The sequence below is a fragment of the Lycorma delicatula genome, chromosome 5, assembly GCF_047948215.1.
Source record: "Lycorma delicatula isolate Av1 chromosome 5, ASM4794821v1, whole genome shotgun sequence".
Taxonomy (NCBI): domain Eukaryota; kingdom Metazoa; phylum Arthropoda; class Insecta; order Hemiptera; family Fulgoridae; genus Lycorma; species Lycorma delicatula.
Window position 1 is genome coordinate 127545426 of NC_134459.1, and position 20820 is coordinate 127566245.

Genomic DNA, 20820 nt, shown 5'->3' on the forward strand with positions numbered 1-20820 from the left:
CCCCCAGTTTTCAGTACTGGCATTAAAGACAAAAAGGTGGGTGTAACACTACTAAATGTGTAACATTAACTGATATAAAAACTTCAGTAATGTGTCACAACTTTAACCGATATATCCACCAAAAACCCATAAAATCTAGACCCACATGCAGATAAATCTGCAAACTTCTCTAAATGAAAATTTTGTGTATCCAGATATATCCACTATCACCCACGAAGGGTTAATTTTTTTGTTTTATTTTATGTTAAAATTTTTGATATCTTTTTAAACTTTGTGATTGGACTGCTGCTGCTAGTATAAATAAATATATTGAAAATATTTAATAATGTTGTTTTACTTCAAATTAATATCATTTGTCAAAGTTTTTTTTAAATTTTGTTATTGTTCTATATATGTATCTTGTCAGGCAAACTATAAAGAAATAATCTATCAGTCTCTTTCTCTTTCTCTCACTCATGTTTTGCTTCAGTTTTCTGTTTGCCATTCACAAAAATCTCCAAAATTGGATAATTTGTTTGATTTTATTGACATTTAAATGATGTTATTAATTAAAAAATATAAGATGTTTTATTAATTTAAAAATATAAAAAAATAATAAAATTGTATAATAAAACATTTTCAAAATGCTGTCATCTTTAGAACTGACCAGTGACCAGTGGTGCTTTCACAATTTTGTCAGCTGACATTACAATATTACTGCTGTTAGTTTGTATATTATTGTGTTTGTATGTTTTTGTATTTCATAATCTTCAACTTCATCAGCATTTTATCTTTTGTGTGGCATTTTGTTTATCATTTATAGGTATTAATAATCTAAATGGTTTTTCAACTTTAGTTATGAAAAAAGAAATAAAATCATCTGGGTACTCACCAACCCATTTTGTTTAACCCAATCCAGGTTCATCATCAGCCCTGTCCTTCTCACACATCTAAAATCATTTTTGTACCCACATAATTTTCAAATATATAATGAATCTGAAAACCTTTTACTTTGTTACTCTTGATTATTTTTCTGTATTGATGCTGTTAACTGCTACACTTTATGAAGGATGGTCATTCAATGATCCCAACAAATGTTTGAGACAGTGTAGTCTGCTATTGCACATGCAGTATTAAGTAGTTAAATGTATGTTTTGTAGCAGTGGAATGTGTTTTTTTTTTTTGTAAAACACTGTAACTAGCTGGATTGGAGAGCTACAACTAGTAACAAAAGTGTTTAAAACTCATTGGTTAGGATAAATCTTAATAAAAGAAATGTAAAATACAGACATAGGCTAAAGTACACAATGTTTTATATAGCTTGTAAGCACAATTTTTCTATAATGCTTGTTGGTCATGATGATTTCAGGAAACATTTCATTTTCAAAATGCACTATGAAAATTCTAGAATAAAAAATAGCTAAATCAATTACATTTTTGTATGGCTGTGAGTTACAGTAATGATAACTACATCATTAATGCAGAAAAAATGTTTACAAATTTTAGTTTTATGTAGGCCACTTCCCTGTTTTGCATTATAATCCTGGATACATTACTAATGGACTGTATTAAAGGTTGCCCTCCCTGTAAATGTATTTGATAGCACCTGATAGCTTCTCTTGGATTGCAGAAATCTGCTTTGAATCTTATTTAACTTTTTTATCCTTTTGTAATTATTTTACACCCAATCACAAATTTTTCTGATTTTGGGTATTTAACTTTTACATTAACCTCCTTACTGTAACATTTAATTATTTATTATGATTATTTTACCTCAGCAATTTGTATTGAATTCCAGCAATTAATCCTAACACATTTTGTTATTTCTAACTAATTTTTAATTTCAGCTAAGATTACAATATCACCTCTTTATTTATATATTGAAACATTTTAATTTTATGTCTCTGGGATTTTATTCTCTTTTTTAAATTTTTCTTTGAATTCTTTATTGCTGCTTTTATGTACAAATTAAAAATAAAAACAAACTAAATTCTTGTCCTAACCCCTTTTTGTACTTTAATTTACTTGACTTTCTGCATTTTCAATTCTTATTTGTATACAACCAATAAATAACTCTTTTGAATTTCAATCTTATATATCTTAAAAACTTAAAATATTCTGTCCCATTCATTGGAAAAAAGTAATTTTTTTCAAGCTCTAGAAATGTTATATACATAGCTTAGTTTTTCTTTAATTGCCTAACAAAATTAGGTTGAAAATTAAAATTGTTTTTCTCATGTTCCTTTGCTTTTTCTGAGATTGAATTGTTCTTATTATTAGTATTCTAATTATTGTTATTATTAGTATTATTATTGTTATTGTTATTATTCTTGTTATTAGTACACCTATTTCTTGTTCTGGTCCATGAATTTGTTTACTAGTAATTTAGAAGCACGAGATAGGAAGCTTATATGCAATTCTCATATTTTTCTGCTGTTACTTTTTTTTGTTAAATTAATTATTTATTGGAGTCTGGTGCTTTTCCCAGATAAAATAATAATTCAAGGGTGTGTCTTCCCTACTGCTTTATTCTTGTTTAAAAGCTTCTCAGCTCTGTTCGGGAAGCTTTTAGTAAAACAATTCTGCTTGTAGTAAAAAGTCTATTCTAAAATCGGTATAAAATATGTTGGATGTAAAATCAGCTTACATGTATGTGCTGCTGTGCAATATTTTCTTTTGTTTTTAGATGTCCATTATGAAACAATTAAGGAAAATTATTTTGAAAATTGATTGGGAATCTTTTCTTTTGCAGTTGAAGTCTGAAATGGGAGGTAATCCTGTAATATTTGTTCCAAGCCACCGAAGTTATGCAGATTTTCTTCTAATGAGTTACATCACATTCCATTATAATATAGAAATTCCATGTATTGCTGCTGGAATGGGTTTGTATTATATTTATTATTGTTTTGAACTTGGATGTTTGTTTTTAATGTTGTTAAAACAAAAGAACTTATTTAAAAATATTAAACCATAAATAAATCCTTTTAAATAAAATCTTAAGCATATTAAAATACTGTTGCTGCTGGTCACATGTAATTGTAAATAGTTACATAGAAATTAAATTATAAGAGCAAACATTTTATTTTTTGGAGGTATTACCTGTATTGTTTGATTTAATTTTATATTTATTTTTTTTAAGGTAAGGTAAAATCAGTTGCTGGTTGAAAAGTAATGTACACTTGCTAACAACTTGCCAATAGAGAGAGAGAGAGCTATTCAGATGAATCAAACAAAAAGCATGTTCAAATACTTTTTATTGGTTACAGGAGCTTCCTTTCTCCGTTTACAGCTAACAATGGTAAAGAAGTCATCCCATAAATGAAGAATTTAAGCTGTCTTTCCTTGATGTACAAATTCAGTATATCCATTACTTCATTGTCTGTTTATGAAATTAATGTTCTAAGCTGTCTCTTAATTCAGGGTGAAGTGAAAATTATGAGGTGCTAATTCTCTGGATGTATGGATGTTGTTGAATGAATTCAAATGTCAACTTTGTAATAGCATATTATGTTTGTAGCCATACCTTCTTATTGTTTTAATGTCTATTCCTGTGCAAAATTAATGTTGGTTCCAGCGTCCAGGTACTTTATGTATATGTGTTTGATATCTCAGAACTTTTTTCTCAGAGAGTTGTGAATTTTTTTTTTCCTTGATCAAGTGATTCATCACTATAGATGACTTGTAGACAATGATGATTATTACCTGGATTTACTTTTTTTAGTTGCCAAAAATTCACTCTAAGAATTTTTTTAAACCTGTTGATGTAGTGAGTTTAACAAGATTTGGCATGTTTTTAGTGGAGAATGCAACTACAAGATGGCAACATGTACTGTTCTGGTCAGTGTTTTGTTCTCTTGTTATGTGTGACTATGCATTACGTATTAGTTGTCCCTTGTGTTTATTAACATTGTTAATTGTATATTTGGTTAATAAGAATGATCAAGAACAGAAAAAAGCAGAATGATAGCCTTTCATTTAGGGAAGGTTCTTGATTCAAATTCCAGCCAGGTTTGGTATTTTTCATTTTTGAATCATGTTTCGTTTTATTCAATTATTATCATTTTAAATAACTGTAATTGGATGTCATCCTGTTATTACTAAGAAAATAGTTAGATGTTTAGTAATAATTATATTTTTTTAATGATTATTTTTTTTTTTAGATTTTCAGTCCATGCGGGTTATCGGAAAAATACTAAGAGATTGTAGTGCTTTCTTTATGAGACGTTCGTTTGTTGATGATCAGTTGTATAGAAGTGTTTTTAAGAAATATGTACAACATCTTGTTACATATGGTGATGCTCCAATTGAGTTTTTCATTGAGGGTACAAGAAGTCGATCTGCAAAAGCACTAGTCCCTAAATTTGGTAATTTAATTCTATAAATTCTCAAAATCAATTATTAAAGTAAAATATTATATTTAATATAGAATTTCTTATTTACCTAAATTATGATGAGTTCCATTCCCTTTTATTTTTAATTGTTTATGCGCTTCAGTGTAAACTTTATAATTCATGATTTGCTATTAATCATTAAAAATATTTGAATGCTTTGTTTATATATGATTGTTTTTTAACCATAAAGTAACTTCATTAAAAAAAAACTTAAAATTCTATGTATGAATTTGGTAAAATTGATTTTTATGTTCCAGGTCTTTTGAATATGCTTGTTGAACCATTTTTTAATGGTGATGTTCCAGATATTTATTTTGTTCCAGTAAGTTTTAGTTATGAATGTGTTTTAGAAGAATCTCTGTTTGCATATGAAATGCTAGGCATTCCAAAACCCAAGGAATCAACTTCAGTAAGTTATAATTTGTACTTCTACTTTTATTTTTCTTTATTTTGTAGTGCAATGGTAGTTTTTGCAAATGTTACTTACACTTTGGATGTAATAAAGATTTGTTTAAAATATGAATTTGTTAGTAAAGTAGTTGTATATTTCATATACGATAAAGTTAAGTAATTTTTTTTGTTACAGTCAAGTAATTTTCATATTTATGCTTTTTGTTTTGTTTTTTTTTTTTGTTATTAACAGGGACTAATTAAAGCTTTAAAAATTATGGATGAAAAGTATGGAAATGTTCATGCTACATTTAGTGAACCGATTTCATTCCGAAAATATCTAACACAAACTCTTAGTGCTACTCTTGATTTTACCAAACGAGATTCTGTTGAGGAAAGTGGACACTGTTTTCATTTAGCATATCAAATTGTAGATTGGTTAGTATAAAATTGTGGATTACAGTTCCTTACTTAAATATTTAATTTTTAATTACCATCCAAGAAGAAATAGTTTTCATCTCGTGTGTTGAATTACTATTTTGTAATTAATTTAGCTTACCTATATTGGTATTAATATATTTGCTGTGAAAAATAATAGATATTAAAAAGTGATATTTTCATTATATATAGGATCGTTGTGTAAGTAAAGATAAGCATATTTTCCAAAAAAAATAAAAATTTAGCAAAAGCTATGTGGTTTCAAAAACTTAAATTTGTATTGTAGCAATAAAATGGTTGTTCAGCTGTTTTCTTTAGAAATGCTATATCCTACTTTTTTTGTCATCCTTAAACCTCTTGAAAAATCATCTTTCAGTGGTTTCCAATTTTTAGGCTATCAATAAACATTGTTATCAGTTTCCATCACAGCTGTATGTATGACATGCATACATACATCTTAATAGGTAGATGCCTCTAGACAAACCTACTGGTAAAAACCTGAAAAAATGTACAAGGGTACCCAAAGATAACTAGAATTCTTTCTTTTTTTTGTATTGTTTTTTACAAAAAGCCTTCAAAATACTCTCCATTACAGCTAATACATTTGTCTAGTCCTTTATTACACTGTTCAAAACATTTTTAAATTCATTTGTTGTGATGCATGACAGCACCTTCCTCATATTTTTCTTCCCCTGATCCACATTGGTAAAATGCTTTCCTTTCAGGTTCCTTTTCATTTGCAGAAACAATAAAAAATCATACGGAGCTAAATCAGGTGAATAATGGGGGTGAGGCAGGGAAGATATGCCTTTTTTTTCTAAATTGGCGCACTGAGAGAGCTGTGTGAGCAGGTGCATTATCATGGTGGAGAAACCAGTCGCCTATCTGTCACAAATCGGGCCTCTTTTGCCACATACTGTTGTGCAATCTTCAAGTGACCTGACTCTCTTCTTGATGAGTCGTCAAGGCGCAAACTTTGCAATGTGACTCTTCTCATGCACAAATCTTCTGATAAATTTTGATAAATTTGCTGAATTAAGCTCCAAATTACTCCAGATAATTTCTCTATTTCTTCAATGGATCATTGTCAGTCTTCAAGCACAATTGTGGAAAGTTTTTCAACACTTTCACCCGTTTGGGAAGTTGAAGGTTATCCAAAATGAGGTTGGTCATAATCAACATTTCACCTTTTTTGAAAGATGAAAACTATTTTTTCACTTGAGTTCTTTCCATAGCAGTGTTCTTGTAAGCTCTTTTCAAAACCATAATATTTTCTATGGTTTTTTTCCCCAAGCAGGAAGTAAAAACTTTGCAGCTGCAAGCTGTTCATTAAAGTCTGCCATGTCAAAAAATGGAAAGGAGACAGTACAGATTTTACAAAAAAAATCACAGATCAGAACATAACCTTCTTAGGTGATGCTGTTTGGCAGACTGACACAAAAAAAGTCACTTGATGCTCCTAGTAGGAGAATTGCATACTATAAAAACTCAGTCGAGTGCTACATGAATCTGATTATTTTCGGGTACCCTTTCAAATGGTTCTTTACTATCATTCTTTAAGTTCAACCTCTGCTCTTATTTATGGAAACCTGAAACAATTATATATACTGAAATTATATCATAGTTGTAAAATACAATTTGTTCATTATAGTTTGTCTGTCATTGGTACTGCTATAGACCCCTTGCAAATTTTCATTTTCTAATTTGTATATTTTCAACAGGTAGAATTGAGATATTAGTCATATATTACCCCTTGCATAGCTTTAATAGAATCTATGTGTTTAGATTTTTGTGTATAAGTGTTTATATTAATTTGTAATTGTTTTTGCTTAGCCAACAGAAAAATATGGTGCTGAATACTTTTAATATTCTAGCAATGGTATTGACCAACCATCTGATGGTTAACTCATTGGAACCATTGCTTATTGATCATGTTAGCAAAGATGTTGTTTGGTTATCTGCTGTACTTAAGACTCAAGGTGCAGTTGTACAACCTATATCTCATGGTAAGAAAATTGTTTCATTTCTTTTCTGTAGTTTAGTAGTTCATATATACACTTAAATTAAAACAAAATTTATTTTATTAGATCAACCAAAGTACAGAATAAATAAAGTAGGATGACTTAACTTATTCTACTATATATGTAGGAGCGCTTTGGCGATTTACTCGCATCATCAGCTGCATTATATATTGTATGTGTAATTACATGTATTGCATATATATATTACATATATGCATTACCTACCATGCATTTATTTATTCTATTTAAAATTTAAAATGTGTAATCTTTTTATTATTTTATTTTAAACTTTTATTCAGTTAAATTAAAAATTAAAACAATATTTAAAAATATGAAAAATTAATTAAAATTAACGTTAAAAATTTTTACATGTGTAAAAATATGACGGCAAGGCATAAAATCGAATTAAAATTAAAAATTAAAATTAAAATCAGATAAAAATAATTTTAATTAAAGCAGTTATGCATGCTCTCCATTTAACTGAAATTACTTTCTTATACTCTGATACTATACTTGACTTTACTATATGATTCTTAAAAGAATTGATTTGAAAAAAGTGTGTGCGTGCATGCATTTGTGTTTGTGTGTCCAATAATGGTAGTGGAGTTTTGTGTGTTAATCATTACCAATTTTGGGATTATAATAGTGATCATTTTATTTTTTTTTAATAATTGATTAATATAATTATAGAATTGTATACCAACCAACTGATGATGCAGGATTCCATGAAAGTTGATTATTGGTGTTAATTTTTATTTTAAGTGTATTTATCTGTTACTGTGTTTTGGTGGTTTAAATTTTCGGTTAATATTGAATATTTAAATATATATATGTTTATAATCATGTGTGTACAGAATTTAAAAAAGAATGTTTTTATTGTTAAAACATCCTGGATATTTGAATTCATTATTGTTTGGTTAGTGTTGTTGACTGATTAATAAATGCTCATAAGTTTTCTTTTATAATCATCTTTTCTACCTGTATATCGATATTACATAATTAAAGTGACTGTTATTGATTAGGTTTCTAATAAATTTAATTTTTAGCAGTTTTTGTTATGCGCATCAATCTTCCAAAATTAAAAAGGTAGGCTTAAGAAATTTAATAAATTTTATTTCTGATTTATGAAATCATGTTTGTTTCAGTGTTTACTACACCTGGTTACAGTGTTTCTATTTTCTTAGAGTATTATACAAGTAATTATAAGAAAGTAATAAAATAATTTTTCCCAGAGCTTACAAACTTACAGTTTAAAAAAAGTAATTTAAAAAGTTAATTTGTTTATTAGTTTTATTAGTTTAGTGTTTCCTTTTTAATTCTTTTAATGTATTCTTCATTATGTTAAGAAAGATAATTGCTGAGCAGGTAGACCACTTTTATGCCTTTTAAGCTGATACCTTAGATTTCATTCAGGATTAAGGTTGATTTTGTTGCTATACTTTGGTAAAAATCTACAAGCTAAGTTGAAATTAAAATGTTACCTTTGTTGACTTGGGTCTAACATTAAACAGAAAAAAATTGATTTTATAAATGTGTTTTCTTTTTATGTTGTGAAAACTTTTAAGTGAATTGAAAACCTTTTGAACATAATACTCTAAAATGTGAATCGAAAGAAATCGTATGTAATTTTTATTCAGAATTATTTATTTTAACTGATCTACTTTTACAGAATATTCAAAATATAAATTGGTGAGTAGCATGTGTTGAGTTCATTATTTAAACTTTTTTGTGTTTATAATACTTTTTCAGAGTTTATACCAGGTGATTCAAAAAGGACTTAATAAATTTAAAGGCATATAAAAATTTATTGAGATAGCTTTCAGATTCAGTTGAGTTCTCATTTCATAAAAAAAAAAAAAAACAAACAATGGCTTTCATTTTTAATGTGACATAAAGCCCACCTAAATTCAATTTCATTCCAGACTATAGCCAGCAAGTCAGGGGTTAACTCTGCAGCTGTGATGTTAATTCGAAGCCTTAGCTGAACAAGATCAGCAGATAAAGGTCGTGTACATAAACCGATCTTTAATGAAACCCCACAAGAAAAGATCTAGCAGGTTAAATCTGGGGAGTGAGCTGGTGCCCCGTTTTCTTGATAGTAATGACGTCCAACTTGGTCATCAACATCTAACTGAGGAATTAGAAAATTTTGAACATGTTAAGATAAACGATTCTAATCACGGTTGCCTCCTGGAAGAAGAACAGTATGTACAGTCTTTGCTTGCTTAGGGCACAAAAAACATTGACCTTATCATGAATGTGCTGCATAATTTGATAAGGGTTTTCACTATCCTATATTTGGCAGTCAGTAATGGGTGCTCACCTTGCCACTAAGTGAAATGTTGTTTGTGGTATGCCAGTCTCATATGTGGCGCATGTCCAGTTAATTTATTCAGACTATGTACAGAGCTTTCCCTGAATTGTTCCACAATAGGGAGGCATTTTTTGCAATTCAGGGAGGCATGAGCATCCTGGTGATTTTATGTGTTTAACAGCACAACCTGTCTCAACAAAGGTTTGATCCAAGAGTAAATTGTTTGCCTACTAGGAGGCTCCCTACTGTACTCTGCGAAAATTATGTTGAACTGCAGTTGCTGACTGCAAATCATGAAACCAAAACAAGCAGCAAGCACGTTCCACAACAGTAAATGTATCAATTTTTTAGAACACTGGTGACAGGACTGTTGTCCAAATTTGGTACTGATGAACTACATGAGTCAAAACTTCTTGTGATTTGCTATGAAATGAGATCTCAACCGAATCTATAAGTTATCTAAATAAATTTTTATATGCTTTTAAATTTGTAACTCCTTTTTGAATCACTCTATATTTATGTTTTTTATTAGGCACAGCTGTTTCTGTTCTTATGGAAAGTATTAAAGTGCATCAATCTTTAATCAGAGTTTCTGCTTCTGGTACAATCTCCTTAGTAAAACTTAATAATGATAAATGTAAAACATTAGATCCACAGACACTTAGAGGTAAGTTACAGTCATATCTCATATCTTATAATAATTGATAACTGTTATTTTTAATGTGAAGTTTATGGATTGAAAAGACCTTTTGATTGTTATAAAGTAGTTATTATCCCAACAATATGTGTTTGATACAAATGACAGCATTGGGGAAGCATTGCAATTACTCATTTCCATAGTTTTGATGTGTGAAAGAAACAGATAAAAAGCCGATAACAAATGTAATTATCTTCAAAATATAATATTCAAGATTGTAATAATTAATTGTATATGAATGCATTTGTTAATGTCTGAAGAAAACAATAAATTGTATGAATAATTAAACTTTTAATTTTAAATATAATTAAATTAGCATGAATATATTGCCCTGTATATGTTGTAAAAGTTAGTAACTGAATAAGGATTTAGTTATTACTTAAATAAAAAATCAGTAATGTTTTGTTTTATCCTCAAACTGTATGGCACATTGATGTATCAGTATTTGACTGATATATCATGTGCATTAGTCAAATCTAGTAGTAATGTATTTGTGTTTAAAATTCGTTGTATATATTTTTCTTTTTTTTCAAAACTTTTTTGAAAACTTATTTATTTCATGAGTTGTATTTACTTATTTATTTCATATTAATAAACAGATACTGGATTTAATAATTATTAAATAATTTGATACTATTAAATGATTTGATCTGTATTGTACCTTGGTGGATATGGAATTTTTTTTTAATAAGATAACAATATATACATGCTGATAATTTTAATTTTTTTTTACTATTTATAATTTTAAAAGTATTATTTTAATTACGTGTGTTTTTTAAAATGTTGATTGAGCTGATCCTCTGAAAGTACTTAAGACAAATAAGGTTAGTGTTCTGCTAGTATAGATATTATTACGTTAAAACTTCCCAGTGTTGGACATGGCTTGGAACCAACAATCTGTCCGTTATTTAGAAGCATCTGCTACTTAGAAAAACATGAATAAAACATTATGTTTGGCTATTGTACAGAAAATAGAACAACAAAATTCTGTATTTATTTCATGTAAATTAAAATTAGAAGAAAAGTTAGTTGCTGATTAAAATAACTATATAAAATTCAAGTTTTTTTAAAATTGTTTTTCTGAAAATAAAATACTTACTGTCTTCTGTTTTCGTATTTGAATAATAAAATAATACTGTACTACTGTATTTGGCTGATAAAATGAGAGAATAAAATTACTGTACTATACTAAAATTTAATAAAAACAATGTAAGCTAAAAATATTAATCAAAAAAGCTATAGTATATAAAAATATTAATCAAAACAGATGTACAGAAAATAATGTAAAAGTTAAAATAAAAAACCAACTACATATATATATAATTTATTTATATGTAGATGGTTTAAAATAGCATCTGTTTTAGTTTAAACTAAGCCTTAGTACTTTCTTTTTTCAATAAGTGATTGCACTCATTAAAATAATACCTTCGGGTAGTCCTTTTTGTAAGAATTATTGCTTTAATTTTCTAACCTCTTCTCTTACTTATGGTAAATCCAGGTTCATTGTCATTATCATGGTTATCAGAGTCATTGTTGTTTGTTATGGAAGTAGTCAAGTCTGAGGCTGTAGCAAAGGTCACAAATATCAGTCGATACATCCTCTGTGTTGCACGCCTTCAGTGTTTGGGTACTTTGTGTTTTCCAAATGGTTCAATAAGTTCTTGTAATTCACTCTTGTTTCACAGATTTTTCATTCGGTTCAGTAAGATTTTCAGTGTCAGAATTGAAGTTATTTCGTGGAGGTTTAATACTGGTTTTTATGAAACAGTCTCACTGTTGTAGTAGTAACCTGCTATATAGCCATACAAATCCATAAAATTGCATTCAGCACATTAATGAAACTTTCATTGTTGACAATAACTATCATAACACCTTTTTTTGTACTGGATTTTAAAGTTCTGAATGATCTCCTGATCAAGTGGTTGACATACTCCAGTAGTATTTGGGGGAAGAAACATCAATGTTAACATTTTCTAAGCTAAAGTTAGGGTGGAATTTTGCATTGTCTAAAAATAGTATGACTTCCCTATTTTTCCTTCCTATTCTACGATCAAAACTTAACATAGTCCATCATTATGTCCCTAGACATCCAAGATTTTTTATTTGAATACCATTCAGTTTTTATTGAATTTATGTTCACACTGTTAAAATATAGTGGCTTTGCAGTTTTGTCAATTAATGGTTTTTCAGATTCATTTGACATAATCACAGCCAATGTAAGTCACTTTTTCTTTTGATATCTTCCCCATGTACATTTTTTCTCTTTTAATCAACCTGTTTCACTGGGCAAATCCCACAAAAAACCAGTTTCATTACAACTAAAAATGTTTTTCGTTATAACTCATGCATATTTCATTTAACTTTTCCTTCTACTCTGACACCAGATTCTCATCTACAGCACCAGCTTCACCGTAAACACTTTTATATGAAACATTATGTCTAATTCGAAATTTATCTAAACTCATTGAACAAAGTTCTTTAGCAATTTCTAGGGCTTTCTCGTGTAGTTCCAGAAACCAGAATGTTATTAGTATGAGCCCTACAAAATCACTTAAGTCAAATTGTCAGCCGCTATGCCTGGCATTTTAGGAATACATGTTTGCTTAACTGATTATAATTTTTAGTCCAGTTTTTAGACTTCAGGATATCAAGTTTGTTTTTTTAAGATATTTAGCTGAGTTTTCCCAACATCAAAATGTTTTGCTATATCACATACACTGAGGTTTTTTTTTATAACTTCTACTTTTTCTTTTAATGTCAAGTGTTTACAATTTTGAGACATTTTAAGTTTGCGGTAACAATGATTGTAATGATGTTTATATAATAAACAAAATTGAATATTCAGTAAAATTTTCTATACAAATATATAGAAAATGTAAACAAAATGTACTATAAGAAAAAATACAGAACTCTACCATAACAAAAATATTACACATGTTCAATGTGCAGTATACACGTGTACAGCAACTATTGATGAATCACGCTGATTGATGAATTGTTTGAAATCATAACATCACTGTCTAGAAAGGAACTGATACAATTCACAACAGATTAGCAACAAATTAGTTACACTGAGTATAAAATGAAACAAGAAAAATTACAATTTTTATTCCTGCTAACTATTTTTCAGAACTGATTGAACAGTTTTTATAGATAAATTCATTTTCCATGCTTATTATTTAGAAGGTCTTTTATTGAGAAGTATTTTATCCACTAATACCAATACTAAACTGTTGGGGAAACCTATAAATGTCCTGTATCAAGAAGTCTGTTATTTAGTTTAGTTTGGTTGTAGTTAGTTAAAGTTGTGTGACAAATATATATATATATAAATAAACTATATTTAGATATTTTATATATATATAAACTAATAAAATGATTGATTGTCTGATTACTTGTTATATTCTAGGTGGCACTTACTATTATATCAGCTGTCATATAAGAGTTAGTATGTATGATAATATTAATTAATTACTTGTAAATGTATGTTGACTATAATGTAAAAGATCCTGGGCAAGATGGTAAACTATTGTGATCTGTTCCAATCACAGGTAATCCCTCTGTGGATTATCTGGTTCCACTTCTCTTGATGTCACTTGCTAGTAGCCGGCAGGGTAATTGATTCTTTATTGGATACAATATAGTAATGACCCTCTATGCCTGTGGTACTATCCAATAATTAATTCTATTTCCTATCCAGGAGTTGGACAAAAAAAAACTTGAACAAATGCTACTAAAGCTGATGCATCTGAATTGATGAGTATTCATATACCATCATTTTTTAGTTCATAATTCAACATAATTCTGATAACTTGCAGAAGTTTAATAGTATTAAAAATAATATTAGTCAAATATTTTAATTAATAATCTTTAAAATCTTGATTGCTGCTTTATATCTTTGTTAAAGCAAATGTAATGTATAATTGTTTGTTTGAGTCTTAAGATTTTGAATGATAAAGAAAGTGCTATAATAAAAATTTTACAGCATATTTATATTGTATTTTTTTTTTTTTTTTGTTTTAGGTCATAAACTGAGTACTGATATGATGAATTTGGCTGTACCAATGTTGACCTTACAACTTTATGTCAATCCTTGTTTACATTTTCTCATTAATTCTGCAATTATCACTGTTATAATGCAGCAGGTTGGAGCAAACAGCCATATTAATAAAAGTAAGAGTTTTTTTTATTTTTCTGACCTGATGAGTTTCTCAATTTTATAGAATGTCTTTAATCTAGGTATACTCGTTACATCCTACTTGTCTGATTATTTGATTTATGAAAGTAACCTTTATTCTCCTTAAAAGTATTTATTATTACATTTTTTGTTCTCAAAATTTCATAGAACCTGAATAATTCAAAACATAACTTTCAATATTCTTCTGTTTCACCACATCTCAAAAGCCCCTGTTGTTTGTCTTTGTTGCTTTTCTGTCTTCCAGGTTTTACTGATTCAGTGTACGTATACAGAGTGTATCCATATTGCAGACATACTGTAAAAAATCCCTCCATAATCTTTTTTCCTCAATCATTTGAAAGTACAAAATTTTATTATATAAAGGAAAACCATCTACTTTTATTAACATTTATTTTGTAATTTATTTTATTATTGAGTTAATTTAATAGGTGTGATAATAAATTGTATTTAAACTATAAAAATCTAATGTTAAAGTCGATTAGATCTCGAAGAAGTTTGTTTATATGTTTTATATTTTATGTCCATTTCACTAGCCTGTCTTGGCCATGTTTCCCTTTGATGATTTTACCTTCTTCCCTTTTATCTTTTTTGATTTTTTCTCTTTCCCTTTTCTGATTTATCCCTTTTTCCCCATGCATAAATCGGTCCAGTAAGTAGTTTTTTAGTCTGTAGGAGACATACATATTGGAAACATTGAAATGGAATTGTAAAATATTTAGTATAGCATGTGTTGCTTTTACATCCAACAGATAGTGCTGTTTTCCACAAATAACATGTTTTTACCTGTCACCGGTGTATATAAATAATTATTTACTATTATTTACCTTAGGTATATAAATAATAGGTGTATAAAAACGCACCTATTAAAATGGAATACCCTTATTACCTTCGACTGATCCATCTGTGAAAATCCAGTGGAATCCATATTATTATGACGTGCCGATATACTCTAAGGTTGTCTGCAAGAAGAACTCTGGAATTTCTCAATCTTTTTTTACAATTCCAGGGATGGTTAGTTCAATATTAATGTTGTCAATCAACCATGGAGGAGTGGAGCTTACTATTGGAAAGACCTCTGGTGCACTTTGTGTAGATTGGTGTTCTATATTTGATATGATACTATTGAAGGAGTTGCGATTCTAGACGATGGAGTGGATGGTTTTGCGGAAGAGCCTGGACTTTGATGTGTTTTATCATGAAAATCCTCCCAATGTACAATTTTAATGGTTCAATTGCCAATTTAATCTCCATCGACTGGATGCTGGTTGTTCTAGGACATCCCAAACATATCCTCATAGAGCTGTTCTGAATTTCTTCTAACTTCTTGAGATGACATGCAGTAGCTAACCTCAGATCCATTTGTCATTTTTGATCTAGTCAGATAAAACTGTCTAATAGTAACAGTATCTGCCATATATGTATATATATTGTCATACGTAAGTGATATACGGTAGAAATTTATCATATTGATCATAAGGCAATATGTTTGAAAAAATTATTTATTAGTGCTTTTTTATTTATTGTAAATTTCTGAGGAATTTTGTTTTATTTTCAGATTCATTATTTATGAAGTTCGTGTTTGTTCGAGAGTTATTTGCTCATGAGTTTGTATTTTATAGGCCAGTGGAAACCCAGGTAAATAAAATTGTATTGTTTATTTACCCCCAAAAATGTTTTCCATGAGTTAAGTAATAATGCGTTTAATATTTAATTTTGTACTCTGTTTCAATGACTCAGAAAACTATTACAAATTATTACTGAATTTCTAAGTTTTTCAGTCCAGCAGAATGTCATCTTAAACTCACCTTTTTCTAAAGCTGTAGCATAGCATAAGAAAGATTAGTATCCTGAAAAATTTGTTTATTGACTTAGTATTTCATTACATTTCCAATAAATTGCAGATAACAATTTTAGGAATAGGAAAAATACTATTTTAATTATTTTCATAAGAAATTATACAATACAGAAAAAAAAGAATATTTTTAAACAAAGTAAGTCATTAAATGTGATGAATTTTTTTACTATTATTTATTGTTTGTATTCTATTAATGTTAAAGAAAACAATGTTCAACATTAGTGTGACAAAATGCAATAATTAAAAAAATTACCAAATAGAAAAGGATGTAGTGAGAAGGTAAAAAGGAATGAGAATTAATCTATTGTAATGAGAAAAAAAATTGGTTTTTTTCTGTATAAGTGTATATATAAGTGTTGTAGATTTACAACTCGTAGGGAAGCCTGTTGCATTCTTCTGGCATACTTTCTGTAATGCAGCATTACATGTACAGGTGTCCCACAAAGAGGCATATATTTTTTTATTTAGTATCGCTCACCCATTCCCCCACCAATTCTATTGAAACTACAGAACTTTTAACGTAGGTTTTAAAAATTACTGTGAAAATGTCAACCTTCTAAGATTTATAGAAACAAATTTGTGGCTTTCAAATTAAAACATCAATTTCAGATAAACCACATTTTTATTCATTACAAGATAGCTGGTATGAATAAAAACCAATGATAATTAGAACTAGAGTAATTAAAAACAGTTAGATAATTACTCATGGTTATGACTAAATTATTAACTTGTGTTATATAATTTGAACAGCTGTTTAACAAAACATCATCTGTTTTTAATCATTTTTAAAAACAGATTATTAATAAAGTTTAATAAAATGTTAATGTTTAATTAATTTGTTAGAAGAGCAAATTTTGCAGAATTTGTTCTAACAAAATTAATTATTCATATTTTATTGAAGTATTTACTGATCATAACAATAATAACTTTTCTGTAATAATATTATTGTATGAATGATTAAAAATTAATGTTTTAAATGTAAATTAGCCTACTTTACATTTATTAAAAAGGGAATAAATATTTTTAGTTGTACATAATTAATTTTTGTACCTAATTATAAAAAAGCTCTGTGGCCAGTTCTTCATCATTGCCTGTATCGTCGCGGTCAGATTCAGAGTTTGTTGAAGAATTGTCTGTCTTTCTAATAAATATAATAAACTTATCAATGACATCCAAAACAATATATAGACTCTTGTGGGGCTTCATTTTTCAAACCGCAGCCAGTAGTTCATGTAATTGGAAAAGAGGTAGGTCGTCAGCAACGATCTCCACACGAACAGAGATATTTAAACAGTATTAAATAATTCCAAAACTTGCGCCCCAGTGAGTACAGGAAGACTGCATCCAAAACGTCCCATGACAATCCTGAAGCCGTCCCCCCATATATTCTGATCAATCTCATCACAAAGCATTTTCCACGCATTTCTCTTGGCTCTCTTGATCACAGACTTGTAGCAGCAGGGAGTAGACAGGTACTCTTCATGGCACAAACAGGACATGAAGAAGGATATTATCACGTCCAGCCATCCTCTGATAAATCCAATGCAAAGCCTGTCATCCTCCTCTGAGCGCATTTAGGTTAGGTGACTACCAATAAGCTATCTGTCTATTACCATCAAGAGATCTCATGACGCATGCTCTTTCACATTCCTCTGACACAATGTCTGTAAGAGCCAGAGGAGTCGATAACCAGTGAGGCTGACCACCACACACTCCTTCAGCCTTGAACAACCAGCCTTGGAGACCCTCCTACATAATCATGGTTGCCAAACAACACCAGCAAGCTCAACCAGTATGAATAAGTAGTCATTCAGACTCTCTATGTCTAGGATCCGCCAAGAGACAATGGAACAGACATGTGTAGAGCTCACAAAGGTTAAGTCTATATAGGAAACACCAGAATTGTGAGAACTTTATCTCTTGCTTAGTGCTGCGGTCAATAAACTGACCTAAATCATCAGCCAGTATTTCAAGCCTGATAACTAGTCTCCAGACTTCAGACTTCTACCAGAACCCTCCTCCTCATCCAAAGAAGCCACTTGAAGGCGCTTAGCTGCCGGGGAGGACGTCTGTCCAATGGGAATGGCTGTGAATGAGCCAGCCTCTTCTGTCTCCATCACCAGGGAAGATGAGAGCTATTGGTAGGGTGCTCCTTCCTACCTGGCGACTGCCACAGCTGCTTCATAGCCTGGAATGGATTTATCTCTATCCTGTGGCTATGTGGTGCGAGTTAACACAAAAATAGCAACAACTCCTTGTTTAAGGTCCAAAAACAGGTGATTTGATACCCCACACAGTAATTTTTGTTATGGGTAGGAAAAATGTATGGAACTGAAGCTATGGTAAATATTTTTAGGGAGGGGGTAAATGAAAGAAGGGTTTGGGATTGATACAGATACAGGAGGGGATGATTAGATATGGAAGGATAGAGATAGAGAGGAAATAAGGAAAGGAAGTTTCTCTTATATTCTGTCTGGGACTTAAATAAACTCACCTAGTATGATTGAACATTTTTCAGCCCTACTGACATAGGTATGACATCACCATGTCGTTGAAATTGAGTAAACAGATTTCCAACCAGTTTATACTGGTAAAGCAGTAGGATGATCAAAACACACCTTTATTGCCAATGGCAGTAAAGTTGATGTCTTAAAAAACCAATAAAAAGTAAATCTGTTAGCCAATAGTCCGAATGCACACTTATCAGGCTCCATCAGTATGCTGGTACTGCATTATTTAATGTAAGAACAAGAATTTCTATTTTTTTTATATATTGTACTTGATGTATTTGTCTTTCATCTTCTTGTCCTTCAATATTGTTAGTTATTGAAGCCATATGACTTGCTGTTTAATATTGTGTACTTGAACAAATCATTCCCTTTATAATTAAAAAGGTTTTCATTTCTCTTAGAGACTGTTCAGAATTCATTTGAGAAGTTCAGTCATGTTTTTCTGTAGGAGGTGCAGATAATTACTTTCCACCAAAAATGATCCAAAGGCACAATTTGACAGTTCAATGAAATGTATCATTCTTATAGACTTGCTTTAATCAAACTTCATTTACTTATAAAGTGTAAAGTGTATCTTTTATTATAATAATTAGTAGAAATTACATTCCTGTTATGCTGTTATAAAAACTTTATTTTTAATATTGTTATTAACTACTGTTTTTTTACACATCATTGCAATTTTTCAGGAGTTTGAGGATGCTTTAACTAAGCTTGAGCTGTTAAGTATTATTGAAAGTGAACCTCTAAGGCTTGGTAACCACCAGAAGTTGCAAGCACTATTTTGTAATTTACTGTATCCATTTTTCTCTGGATACCTTTCTGTATGCAGATTTCTTCTAACTGTAAGTCTTTGTAATGCTAGTTATAGTTTTGTTTCTATTAGTTAAAATAGGCATCTAATTACATGAATCAGATAAGCTAAAGGTTCAAGTTTTGCAAACCTTTCCCGATTTATATATATATATATATAATTATACTTAGTTCAAATACAGTTCATTTAAATTATGTATTTTATAATTTTTAAGGTAGTGTTAAAAATTTTAAACAATTACACAAATTATTTTCTGATAGTTTGTATCAAATAATACAGGTAAAACCTTTCTGAAACGCCTTCTGAAAAGTGAAAAAAGTTTTAGTCCCCATCACTGTAATATTTATGGGTCTTAATAAACCTGGAATTGAAAGAAAATATTTTATTGTTGAATTAGAATGCTTTGAGTGAAGAAAATTCCTTTTTTTTAGCTTTTCTAACCGTAGTTTGATAACACTGCATTAAATTTTTGTAATAATGCAGAATTATGAAATAAACAGCTCAGTATAAAATAGGCTGTTTCTGGGAATCTGGTATTGGATTGCTGTTTTGAAAGATAACGCTGTAGTAGAATTATTTGAAGCAGATAAAACCCATCATAAATTAATATTTTTTTTTTTGATTGGTTATTAAATAATATTCATTTTGTATTCTCCTGGTTTAGTACTACATAGTTTTATGTCATTCTGTTTTTGAGTTTGACATAATTACTTTTCCTCAAAGTAGTTTTATGATTTTATTCTTAATGTTTATTAGTACAGTATTGCAGATTGCAGTGAATATTTTGTAACCAGTGATTCAGTATATTAATTTAGTGTAAAACATTATTAATATTTTACTGTTATATGCTAAATATGTTATTGTATTATAATAATACATTTGCTTCTATCAAAATATATATATTTTGATGTTTTAAATATTACATAACTAGACAACAGAATATGCGTATTCGTTTATAATAGTTTTTAAAATTAAAAAAAAATAATAATTTGACAAATATTATGTATACATAAAAATGAATGTTTGTTTGTTTGTCCTGTGTGCATTCCTATACCATTCATCCTATTGAAATGAAACTTTCATGAGTTATTGTGCACACGCTTGTGAAACTTTCTGAATTAGTTTGGACTCACTAGGTGACACAGGGTCCAGATGTTTCAAAAGTTTTATCTATGGTTCGATTTGGCTCCTATACAGAATATCTATTAGTTACATG

At 29.3% G+C, this 20820-nt stretch overlaps 1 protein-coding gene across 1 annotated transcript in view; it reads left to right on the forward strand.

The window, feature by feature from the left end:
• Positions 1 to 20820, forward strand: part of Gnpat (dihydroxyacetone phosphate acyltransferase) — a 65538-nt gene that overhangs the window by 34477 nt on the left and 10241 nt on the right. Inside the window, exons 4-12 of the mRNA XM_075365363.1 lie at positions 2732 to 2861; positions 4140 to 4343; positions 4628 to 4779; positions 5014 to 5198; positions 7032 to 7204; positions 10066 to 10200; positions 14254 to 14403; positions 15984 to 16063; positions 19480 to 19635. Coding sequence (XP_075221478.1) covers positions 2732 to 2861; positions 4140 to 4343; positions 4628 to 4779; positions 5014 to 5198; positions 7032 to 7204; positions 10066 to 10200; positions 14254 to 14403; positions 15984 to 16063; positions 19480 to 19635 — 1365 coding nt within the window. The remainder of the gene's footprint in view (positions 1 to 2731; positions 2862 to 4139; positions 4344 to 4627; positions 4780 to 5013; positions 5199 to 7031; positions 7205 to 10065; positions 10201 to 14253; positions 14404 to 15983; positions 16064 to 19479; positions 19636 to 20820) is intronic.